This window comes from Lepidochelys kempii, chromosome 7 (assembly GCF_965140265.1).
Source record: "Lepidochelys kempii isolate rLepKem1 chromosome 7, rLepKem1.hap2, whole genome shotgun sequence".
Taxonomy (NCBI): Eukaryota; Metazoa; Chordata; order Testudines; family Cheloniidae; genus Lepidochelys; species Lepidochelys kempii.
In genome coordinates, this window is record NC_133262.1 from 19,075,408 (window position 1) to 19,087,705 (window position 12,298).

Below are 12,298 nucleotides of genomic sequence, written 5' to 3' on the forward strand. Positions count from 1 at the left end.
AGGAGCCACAAGTTGAAAGGCATTGGGAAAGAAACTCTGAATGTGATTGCTTCTAAATGTTAGATTCTGATTCTCCTCAGACTAATGTAGCTGTGTGTTTCTAAATGGTAGATTCTCATTCTCATTTTCAGGTCTGATGTAGCTGTGTGCCATGTACAAGACCAATTTTTTCATGGCTTCATTAACAAATTTATTTGCTGCATCTCTTCAAAGTCCTCCACAAACGACATATGAGTCCCACTGAAACATATCTGTTTCTGCACTGGACAATAGCAATTAAAAGAAGTCAGGGCAGTTCAGTGAATAAGGCAGTTAAGTGGGAGTCAGGACACCTGTGTTCCACTTCTGTCTTTTCCATTTGCTTGCTTTGTAACCTTGGATAAGTCATTTTCTTTCTCTGTGCCTCTCTTTCCTCATCTGTAAACTATGTAGAATAGTATTATTGTCCCCAAAGTGCTTAGAATTTAGAGTGTTTAATCCATACATCTCTGCTTATTTGTTACCCCCTGGGGTGCACACTAAATAAGGGGGAGGTGACATTTTGGTATAAGACATGGAAGCAAGATCCTGAAAAAGTGCCATGGGATCTGAAATATCCACATGGTGCCAACAGGATTCTGATGTTTCAGATTATCGGTTTGTGGGATGGTCCTTACAAGCATTAGTGTTGGTGGGGTCAGAATATTAACTGAAGCTTTGTTATCCACAGGCCAGTTCCTTATCTCTCTAAAAATCACTCGCTCTGGTATTTTAGCAGTCCGCTCACATTTTGTTTATGTAAACACATTTATGTGAACAGATTTCTTTAGTTAAGGCCTTTTAAAGTATTGGCATTTGTTGTGCTTCAGTGCATAAAAGTAACTGATTAAAAGTAACTGTGTTTTTTCCTGAATGCTACATATACGTTTGTTCCTTAATTTGATTATAGCAATACATTATTTGCACTAGCAAAGCAGAGTAAAGCTCTGGGTGCATATAAATTGGCCCGTCATGCCTATGACAAGTTGCAGGGACTGCAGATCCCAGCTAGATTTCAAAAATCAATTGAGCTGGGCAGCCTGACAATTCGATCCAAGCCATTCCATGACAGTGAAGTAAGTTCTGATGTATATTATTTGAGTTATTAGTATTTGACCTGATACGAGAGGCTACTTTGTCATACACACAAAGATGCTTACAATGGATTATGCACAGATTTGCAGTAATTACATTTCTGCAGGAAACAAAAATCCTCTCACCATTATTCGCCATGTCAGACTTTCTCTCCCTCTTCATTCCTAATGAAAATGAGACCTGTCTGTATGGACAAGTTCCTTCTTCACTCTCTGATCTCATATCCCCCTATTTCCCTGGCTACTCTCTCTGTTCCTTCAAGCTTCATCATCCCTCAATTCCATATGCACTTACTCCTCAGAGTGCTTACTTGGGTCTTTCTCTATGTCTGTCTACAGTTGGAGGTCACTTGTGCTTGCCCCATCTACTAGAGTTCCTCTCTCCAACCCTTTGAATGGCTTTCCTTCCTCAAATCTTGCTTTAAAACCTTCTTTTTTTTCTTTAGCTGAGGTGTGACCGCAGTGTTCTATAAAACTGTTTTTGATGGGGTGCTCACTAAAACAAATTGTACTGTGAAAATGCTTAACTGCAAATGAACATGCTTCTTGCCATCTGCAATAATGTAAACACAGTAAGACCATTGAAATCCATAGAGCTGCCTAAGATAATTGTGCAGTTTAGAAAAAACAGAAATGCATGAATCAAAGGACCTAAATTTGATCGAACTTCTGAGCAAAAAGAATTGCTTCAGTAACTTTTAGTCATACTTTTGGCATTGTGTATGTGGCCCAGGACTCTGCTGCAGCAGAAGCAAACAAAAGTGCATCAGAAGAGTGGTAAAACATCTATTTTTAATGGGAAAACTTGCAGTTTTATTGAGAGAAGGAAAAAATATTTGCAAAAGTTAAAAGGCTTGATTTCACCATTGTTATACTCCAGTTTTTTGCTGCTCTGTGAACTCTGTTGGTGTCAAACTGGAGCAGTGCAGTGTGTCCTAATCAGACTCTGTGTTCAGAATGGTCTGTTTGCAATTACGCTGCTTTGTGTGTGTCTGTCTTTGCAGGAGCTTGTACCCTTGTGTTATAGGTGCTCCACCAACAACCCCTTGCTAAATAATCTGGGGAATGTGTGCATTAACTGCAGACAGCCCTTCGTCTTCTCTGCTTCATCTTACGGTGCGTTGGAATATAAAAATTGGTTTTACTTTCCATGCAGATAAGTCTGTGCTTTCTCCAAAGGCTCAGCTAGTTGGTGTTAATTGTACACTATCAATATTTAATCAGTAGGTTGGTGCCCAATAAATTCAGCCACCCTAACATTTCCTGTGTAATGTCACTTGGGGAAATAAATCTTTTTCTTTAGTGTTGCTGGCACTGAATTAGTGCCACATCCCACTCCAGAGATGATGCATTTTATTGGTGGAGGAGAGCACCAGTTTTCTAGGCAATTAGTCCCTTTCTGAATAGAACAGTTTCTGGTGTCCAAGACTATGAGAGATTTTTTTTGCTGCAAAATAGCCACTGGTTTGCTTCTGATGCCCTGGCAGTATTGAATGCATTACTTTGTGGTGAGGCACCAGGAAGATATGAGGCACTTTATTAACCCATCCTTTAAGAAGCTTTATTTTCTGGACATGATATATTAAGTTGAATAATGCCACTGTAGAGATCTGAGGACACATATATCTTTAAAAGACTTAGGCAAAGCCTGCTAGAGATATTCTGAGTTCTTGCAGGTAACTGCTCTCTCCTTTTCTACGTGTCCTTTAGAAGTATTGCATCTGGTGGAGTTCTATTTGGAAGAAGGGATCACTGATGAAGAAGCTGTAGCTCTTATTGATCTGGAAGCACCAAGGTTAAATAAGAGAGAGGATAAATGGCAAGAGATGGCAAGTGATGGTATCCTTTCAATCCAGAACACACTCTGGTTTTCTTAGGGAAAGAGTGGCAGTTTGGAAGACAGAGTTTTTTGTTGTGGGTTGTTGGGTATTTTTGGATTTGTTATGCTTTTGTTGCATTTTAATCTGCTTCTCTCTTATGACTAGGGGACAGATTCGTTGCTGACATAAGTGGGTACAATTCCATTGCATATTTCTTTTTCAGTTGCTGTTTCAACTAAAAAAGTATGGGTATATTAACCAATCCTGGTAATTTTAGAAGGTTTTCTTTTAGAAAAATCAGTTTCATAACCTTGTCAAATATTGTTAGGTTAAAAATAATACTGTTTACTTATTTTCAAGTAACTTTTTTACTTTCTATAAAGGATGGGAGGGCTATCCATTATTCTCCTCTTGTATCACAGTGTTCTATCTTTCTTGCTAAGGAAGAACTGTATTGGGCTCCCTTTGAAGCCTGTCGTTTATTTTGTAGAATCCTATATTGCTGTGGCACACAATGGTGCCAATTGTAGTTGGGGCCTGATAGTAGTAGATACAATACAAATACACAAGACGACATGGTCTATGCCTCAGAGACATGGTCTGTGCCTTTAAAATAGGTTGCCTAAAGTGAGGTGTTAGATGTTTATAGGAGGGTAGGGGAATGGAGGATGAGGGTACTACTAAGGTCACATGCATTTATGTAGTTTAGTTACTGCTAGTAACTTGGTGGTTTTAAGCTCTGCTGTTCCACAGCAATTGCTATTTAGTGAGGCGTGGCACTCCATTCTTCCTGGGGAAGAGTAAGTTTCTTCTGCAGCTCTGTCTCATATAATCTAGGGATTACTCCAGGGGTATCTGAGTACTCCCAGCCTGCCTGACATGATGGGCGTTGGGTGGAGCAAGGAGTGAGAGCCCTACTACTAAGCCATAAGACAAGTCCTATGAGTGCTAAGATAAGAGGATTTGATTTTGTGGGTGTCCTTGTTTCTTCCATAACAAACCTCTCTAGGAGCACAGAGGCTGAGATTTGATGACAACACAGACATTATCGAAGAGGATGATCCCTTTACAGCAAAATTGAGTTTTGAGGTGAGGATACCTCATTTGGGTTTTCAAATGTTGCTGCTCTTGAGGCTGAAGATTGTTGAGGAGAAAGCAAACCCAGGGTGACTCTACCTGCAAATGTTCTTTCCATGCTATCATATCTCCTTCTGAGCTGGCATCCCACAGTTCCTTCCTTGTGACCATTTACCGATTAGTAGCAGGTCTCAACAGACCACAGCCTCTCCAACTCCTTTACAAAGTGTTACAGTGTTCTGCAGACCCCCGCAAGAAATGGAGGAAAGTGGGTAACTGGGAGGCTAGGAGCAGCAGTTGAGGAGAATGGTATCTTTCTCATACAAAGTGATTAGTCCACAGAAAAGAAAAACCTGGAGAACCACTTATTCTATCTGAATGTCTTTTTTAAGTAAACTGTCTCTCTCTGGCCTCATCATCATCAATGGAAAAATAGTCTCCTGGGATGCCTACCCACCCACTCACTGCAGAAACACATTTAAAAATTATGATGTTTTCTGCATACTGTAGTTTTATGTGACGTGATTTAAAAAATCAAACTCCGAAGTTAGTTTGAACAGCCCTTTACTTTTTTTCATAGTAGCGGGTGTACATAACACCCAGATATAAACATGCCCAAGAGAGAGCCTCTAAGCAAGACATCCAGGGTATAAAATGTGCAGGATATTCATATATAGGCAGTCCATGTTACTGTAGTGTAAATCTGATAACTATAGTTACTCTGAATTTACACTGATGTAACAGAGAACATCAGCTGGCCAAGATTGTTAAACAAGGCCTGGTGGTATTATTGCTGTTATTATTTGTATTATATTAGTGCCTGGGGAGCCCTAAACAACATCAGGATTCCATTGTGTTACATGTTTTTACAAATGTAAGTAATAGATAGTTCCTGCCTTGAAGAGCTTTTGGTCTAAACAGACCAGACAGATGAAAGATGCAGGGGAAAGAATATAACATACGAGCAGATGATCAGTGTGATAGTTTGCAAATACCATGTTAGTTCCACAATATTTTTATTTCCTCATTATTTATTTGGATGGGCATTTGTTGGGAAGAGATTGAGATGAGGCAAATGAAGGGAGAAGAGACGTTGCAGAGAGGGGAGGTAGAGGGACAGGGATAAGAGGAATGCGGAAAGGAGAAGAGGGAGCAGTATTAAGAGTAGGTGGCATGAGGCAAAGAAACTCAATAGAGCTGGAGCAAACAGCCAGTCAGCATGGGAGAGAATGTCTGGAGAAAAAGCTGTAGACAGCAGTGGGGCTTTGATGTCATATTTGTGCATAATGTCCCTGCTCAGCTTGAGTTTCTGGTGGACTCCTCCAAGGAGTTTCTTTATACCCCAGTTTTAGATGGCTGGGGCAGGGGTGAGTCCATCTGGAGTCTGGTGTTCCAGCAAGCGGCAGGGGGACTGTCCTCTAGATAGCTCAGGGTCTGGGTGGGTACAGTTAAGAATAGACATTTTCAGGGAAGTTTTTGTAAATGGCTTTTTTTTCCTTTTAAATAAAAAATTGTGTTGATGGGAATGAGTGAAGCACAGTGAAAATACCTTTACTCACATCTTGCTTACTCCCACTGAGGACAGTGAGAAAACTGCCATTGACTTCAGTGGGAGCAGAATCCATGCCTATTCTGTGTTAGCACTTTCTACTGAGTAATAACACTCCGCTCTTTGTCATCTTTAAAACACTTTGCAATTGTTAAGCTTCATTCTTTTTTAAATGCTGCAGCAAGGAGGCTCAGAATTTGTTCCTGTGATAGTGAATCGTGCAGTTCTCCGGTCAATGAGCCGGAGGGATGTCCTGATTAAACGCTGGCCAAAGCCATTACAGTGGCAATACTTCCGGTCCTTGCTACCAGACGCTTCCATTACCATGTGTCCAACATGCTTTCAGGTATAAGTAATGTTTTCATTGGGGTCTTTGAAAACTCATTCCTAATGAGAAGCTAATTGAAATGACCCTGATACTTTAATTTCTAACCCTCGATACATACCTTCTGAAGTCCTGAATAGTAAATAAAGAGAGCAAAATGCCCTGTGCTATATACAGAGAGGATAGGCCTTGCCAGAAGGGCTGGCTTCAGAATAGCTTGTGGTAACTGAATTTGTAGAATGAAGTATTTGGGGACTGCACAGTGATGGCAAGAATTGTAGCCACTCAAGAAGTCCTAAAGTGAACTAAAAGAAGGGAAACATTGATTTTTTTTCTCTGCCTTTCTAACCTTATAGCCTGGTTTAGTGGGGGCATTCAGCAAGTAAAATGATTTTTTTTCTTTGTAGTTCCCCCACTGCAGGTATGTTTTCTTCAAAATATTCAATAGTTTGGATATTTTTGGTTATGTGGAAGCAGAGAAAGCATCCTAAAGTCCACCCTCCTTTCTCACAGAGCAGTTGGGTTTCACTGGTTGGGTGAACTGACTTCCATAGCCTCCACACTTCTTTAATGAAATATTTGCTCTTATATTCCAAATTATAGCTGTTACAAACAGCTGTAAATTACTTGTTATTGTGGAAACATGAACTCTGTTGTAACAGTAGCATCAGGTATTCTGAGCCCTAGCAAAACCATTCCATCTCAGTTTCCTTTTCCTAGATGTGAGCCAGTAACAGTGTAATAGATAACGCCTAAATCTGTTCCTAATTCACAGATGTTTCATTCAGAGGATTATGAGCTCCTGGTGCTCCAGCATAACTGTTGTCCATACTGTCGGAGAAGAATTGATGAGTCAAACCAGTGAAAAAGATCCATCCAAGAGATCTTTCTGCTATCACAGTGAAATGCATTGCAAACTAATCAAGCTTTCTTAACAGTTTGGTTATGTTGTTACATATATTTTCTCACTCTGTGTATGTTTCATAAGCAGTGGAAAAAGAGAAACTGTTAAATGTCACGTTGTGTCCTATCCAAATGAAATTTTATTTTTATGAGCAATGTAATTACAGAATTTCTATTTATTGCTCTTTGTTTTGTATATAACCACAGAGCCAAATGGGAAAAAAATGTACATATATATTTTTAAGGAAAATTCCAGTTTTACTTTCAAGTGTCCTATGTTTATCATGGCAACCTGCCAGTGTGCCACAGATTCGATAGGAATGTTTTAGGGTGAGATTCAGCCTTGAGATAATTCAGTTGACCTCATTGATTTTGCCCCTCTTTATGCCAGGGCTGAATTTGGTCCTTAATATGTACTTGGTTGTTGACAGAACTTGAAATAAAAAGGGGAAGTTTTTGCATCAGTGTTTTATTTTCTTTTGAGCATTTGCTGCAGTCTTTCTCTGAAATGGAATTTCCCAATGGGAATGTACCTTTTATATCGTTTTGGCAGAGAATAGCATTACATTTAGGAGCTCTTACACATATTGACTCACACGTTAATGAACACATGATTAAAACCCTAGTGTGGACAAAGCAAGTTGTAGTTTTAATATGTGTCAACTGGTCAAGGTAAACCCTAACCTCCCCACCAGGTTTTACATAGACCAGCTAACACATTTCAAATCAAGTCACCATGTCTGCTGGGATTTTAGTATGTGTTAGCCAATGTGTATTAAAAACTCACCTTTTTTCCTAGTGAAAAAATAAAAGCCATTCATCAGGTGTAATGAATATATTGGAGGGTTCATGAAACCGATTCATCAGGTGTAATGAATATATTGGAGGGTTCATGAAATGTGCCAGCTTGACAGGCATGGAAGGTAAAGGCTGGCCCCTATTTAGCCACAGAACAGGTACATTATGGGCTTGTCTTCGCTGCAAAATTAACTCTGGCTCTTGCTCAGGTGTTGTTCCTAACCTGGCTTCCATTTAAACACACAACCTCGGGCCCAAGTATGGTGCTGATTTTAATTTTAATCCAGGATAGCTGGCCCATCCTGGGGGAAAGGCTAAAGCCCGAGCGCATTTTACACTCAGGCTGGTAATCCACCCACTTTTCAGGGAGTGCACAGGCTAAACCATTCAGGTACTGGTAGCTTTCCAGTGCCATCCTACAGTTTCCCCTGTGTGCCCAGGACAGACAAGTTCTCCCACAATCCACTGGGAAAGAATCATAGAGCAGCACAACTTACTGTAGCGCTAAGAACCATGTGATATGACCCCAGAAGTCCTAGAGCCTCATACAGGTATGTGCACAAGGGTGGACTAAAAACTCAACCATGGCTTCACAGTGTGGTTGCTCACGTCTGGGCTAGGCTAGTGCAGGTGCTGATCACCTGAGTTAACTCTGCAGTGAAGATGTGCCCTAAGAGTAGTTGCTGTGCAATCTTTCTCCACCACTATGTTTCAACCCTCACCTGTGGGGAGCAATTCTAGGAGGAGAGAAAGTAGTTCATCTTGCATTCCTGTTCGGTCCTCTGCTTTTCTGCTAATACTGCCCTATAGGACGCTAACTGAGGGAATGATTTTTCATTATGTGTATACTGCACCAACCTAATAGTTGGACTTCAGAATAGGCTACTGAACAAGCAGTTAGCTGGTAACAACTATGGGTAGGTAACCACTTGGGCTGAATTTGAGCGAGTGACCTAGAAGTGATAGGTTTCTTCATTATTTTTAGTCAAATGTAGATAACGGGTAAGAGTATGCACACAGAATACATGGTTATTATAATCATGCCTACCACAAGTTTCCCTGTGTTTTCAAAGGAATATGATATTCATCTTTGCTTACTGTCCTAAACTGTTGGACAGTGTTTCTGCATGCTGTTAAACAGCTACCACAGAGGCAGCTGAATTTCAGTGGTGATTGAAATGATTTCTATGTGTACTTTAAATTGCTCTAAAAAGTGACTAAAAAAAAAAATAGCTTCAATGGGCTTCCATATGCCTGTGAATCTGGATCAAATTTTGTTTGACACTTTAAAAAAATATGCTGTTCTGACTTGTAAATATACTGATCTAAAAGTCCCGACCTTGCTTGCTTGCTTGCTTGTAAATTACTGTATGCAATGAAGACTGCAGTTGGAATTAATAAACCGTTCTGTTTGATACGGGAGCCAGAATTAGAATCTAGCTCGTTTTCCCATAATTGTGTTGGTTTTGCAAAGCCAACAGGAGTGAAAAGCAGTAAAAATAAGTAGCTATGATTTGTAATGACAGGCGAGGAAAATGTTTTGAGCACAGAGGTTTCCCTTTTTTACAGACCCACTTTTCTGACCGTAGATGCATTTTATGTTTGAAAAGCGCTTTTTGTTGCCTTCTGGAGGAAAGATGCTGTGTAAAAGTAAGTCATGATGTGTAAATAAATGTTAGGGCCAATGTATTATGAATTTTTAAACTACTGTAGTAGTCCCAATTTGCCCTGTGACATTGAAGCTGTTCTTATGTAACTTCAGCATCTTCTGACAATAACACATCATGATAATTCTATTTTTAGAGTTTTATCAGCTCACAAGATGGTACCAAAAATGACCTTTCCTCCTCTGCGTCCCTTCAGCCACTTACCCTTCACTAGACCTGGTGTGGATAGCAGCATAGACCACTTTCTGGAACTTGTCCTATGCTTGTTCTTTTATCCTACTATTACTTGCCTTCGCTATCTGTGACGCGCTTCAGGCTCTAAGCTGTGGACAGCAGTTGCAATCTCAGCAATGGCTTACTGCATCAAAGCTTAATGTGACAAATTTGAATATTTGGAAGGATAAACCTTTAATCCTACTGTGTGCCCAGGTATATGTGCTAACAAGTACATTGGTGCTTAGATAACTACAATACAACTTGAAAGTAGCTTTGGAAACAAGAAAAGTTCATAGAGGTGGAGTTTTTGGAATGGGTAATATATTAGAGAGGACATGGTGTTTGCATATAAGTGTATAGAAAGACTGTCTCCTCATCTATACAAATGTCACAAGTGTGCATTTTCCTAGTTCAAGTACTATATTATATGCACCCTAGTCTTCCTCTGATATTGTGAGGCATTCCAGTTCCCATGATGGTAGGACACTGTTGTCAATGACAAGCTGGGTGGGGTAATATCTTTTCTTGGACAAACTTCTGTTGGTGAAAGAGACAAGCTACGCAGAGCTCTTCTTCAGGTCTGGGGAAAGTGACAGCTAGATACAAGGTGGAACAGATTATTTAGCATAAATAGTTAACACATCTATTTTCGAACATTTATGACCATGAGACATTCCCCTCGTGCACTGAAGTTTTCCATGCATGGTCTATCCTGAGACCAAATGTTTGTGCACCTCCTGGATGTAAAACTTGAGCAAAATCCCTCCACTGACTCTTTAACCTAAGGGCTAGAGTTTGAAGCTGATGCAGGAGGAAGTCTGTTTACTCCATTTTCCCAACTAAACTGTATATACTATGCTAACCCAGTTATAAGGGCTTGGGTTGGAGAAATAAGACTAGGATGGGACACAGGCATTGCCCAGCATCCTAGCTCTAGCCAAAATTGCTGTATGGCCTTGAGCTAGTCATGCCCCCTCTGAGCCTCTACTTCCCTATCTGTAAAACTGGGGAGATGATCCTGGTCTAGCTGACTGGAGTGGTGAGAATTAGTGAATGTTTATATAGCACTCTGAATGTTAAGGGCTAAGTTTATATTGTTTACCACTAACAAAATGTAATAAAAAGGCAGAGGAAAAAAATAGATTTTTGGGTTTAAGTAGTAGGAATAATGGTGGTATGATACTTGAGAGAATTGCATTCTCCATAAGAGATTCTCTCTCTACTGTTAACTTCAGTGTTTTCATCCCCCCTTCACATACTGTCCCATGGACGCTGTAGACCTAAAAACAACCAATGTCTAATTACATTTTTTCAGTCTAAATAATTACTTTATTCTCAGTGTACTGAGAGGGAAAACAGAGAAGCATGGACCATCTGGGAGTTTCAAACAGCAGATTCCCCTGTAGCTATCGTTGCCTTATCAATTTAGTAAGTTGATGCTTCAGAAAGGTTTCAGAGTGATCAAGAGATTGAAGTCCCCTGACTTCCTGCAGAGCAAACAGAACATTAGCATTAGTTCTGTGAGAGTTGCTACATGGCCCTGCCAAATGTGCACCTCACCCCTGAGCAAGAGGGAGATGGGAATTATTATTTGCTAAACCCTGCCCCTGGTACTGTAGAAATAGCAAATAAAGACAAGCTTTGCCAGAAGGAGTTGAGAAGATGACACAACAGGAGACCCAGAGACAGGTGTTAATGTTTCACTTTTTCATTTCTCCCATTATCACAAAATATTAGGGCAGCCAAGGCAGGTGGCTGATGTAGGCTAAAGGTTGTAGGCATCATAGAACAACTAGCTCAGTCAGTCCTTGGCCTCTCTGCTGTCAAGACTCCAGCTGGGATGCCAGTTATGAAGCAGCTATCTGGCTGCCTGGAACTATGCTGAGACTGCCATCTCATTTCACATGGGCCACAGACCAGCTTTCAGACGATAACAGGGCTTGGGCCAAGCTCCAGTTGGTAACCTAGAGTTCAAAGGCTGCATATCCCATTATCAGTTCCCTGAGTCATTCAGCCTCCACCCCACCGTACGTAATGTGGTTTTTACATCAAGTTATGCATTCCTTTGAGGAGGAGAAAAAGGGCTCAAAGCTCATCCCTGCAACCTGCCTCCACCGTGGTAGCACATCAAGAAAGTGCAATACGGACACTGGACATGCTTACAATAGGAAATACTTACTACACACCTACCCCTGCTGATAATTATATTTCAGCTTTCTCTAGTGCTTTCCACCTAAGCAACCCAATGGCTGTTCTGCAGCCATTAATAAATTGAATGTCACAACACCCCTGGGAAGTAGAGAAATATTATGATCCCCATCACACAGCTGGGGCAACAGGGCACAGAGCAGCTACTGCCCATGAAAATGACCTATCATTTGAGTACCTCTGTTGTCTGACTGCCCTGCTTTAGCTATGTGGGATCCAGCTTTCAGAAGTGCTGAAAACTACCAGTCCAGGGGAAGTCAATGCAAGCTACTGGTGATCAGCCCTACATCTCTAAATGGGGTACCCAAAAATGGAGAGACCTGATCTTGGCGATCAGTTCTGAAAATTTGCACCTCAGTGAATTGCGTAAGGCCACGCAGCAAGCACGAGGCAGAGCTGGGACCAGAAGCAGAGGTTATACTGGTTTTCCCTCTATTCTGTACGTGATATCTCTGTGTGTGTTATAGATTAACAAAGGGACTTAGGTGTGGTGATGCTGAGCATTGCCCCACCACACTCTTAGGCAGCTACAAAATTGCTGGCATCTAGGCTCCTTTTTCTATGAATGGGGAGAAACAGCACCTCAGAATGGGACCCACAAAAACACTAGGGGGTCCCTGTTT

At 40.9% G+C, this 12,298-nt stretch overlaps 1 protein-coding gene across 6 annotated transcripts in view; it reads left to right on the plus strand.

Annotated features, from left to right (window-relative positions):
• The window catches only part of IFT122 (intraflagellar transport 122), a 49,080-nt gene extending 41,830 nt beyond the window's left edge, over positions 1 to 7,250 (plus strand). For 3 of the 6 annotated variants that reach the window (XM_073351250.1, XM_073351251.1, XM_073351252.1), the window contains 6 exons: positions 929 to 1,094; positions 2,117 to 2,228; positions 2,823 to 2,951; positions 3,942 to 4,021; positions 5,740 to 5,904; positions 6,659 to 7,250. In XM_073351250.1, the coding sequence (XP_073207351.1) occupies positions 929 to 1,094; positions 2,117 to 2,228; positions 2,823 to 2,951; positions 3,942 to 4,021; positions 5,740 to 5,904; positions 6,659 to 6,748 (742 nt within the window). In that variant the 3' untranslated portion in view covers positions 6,749 to 7,250. Of the gene's footprint in view, positions 1 to 928; positions 1,095 to 2,116; positions 2,229 to 2,822; positions 2,952 to 3,941; positions 4,022 to 5,739; positions 5,905 to 6,658 lie in introns of those variants that run through there. The other 3 variants (XR_012159779.1, XR_012159780.1, XR_012159781.1) reach the window with 3 other exon arrangements.
• Positions 7,251 to 12,298: the final 5,048 nt, after the last annotated feature.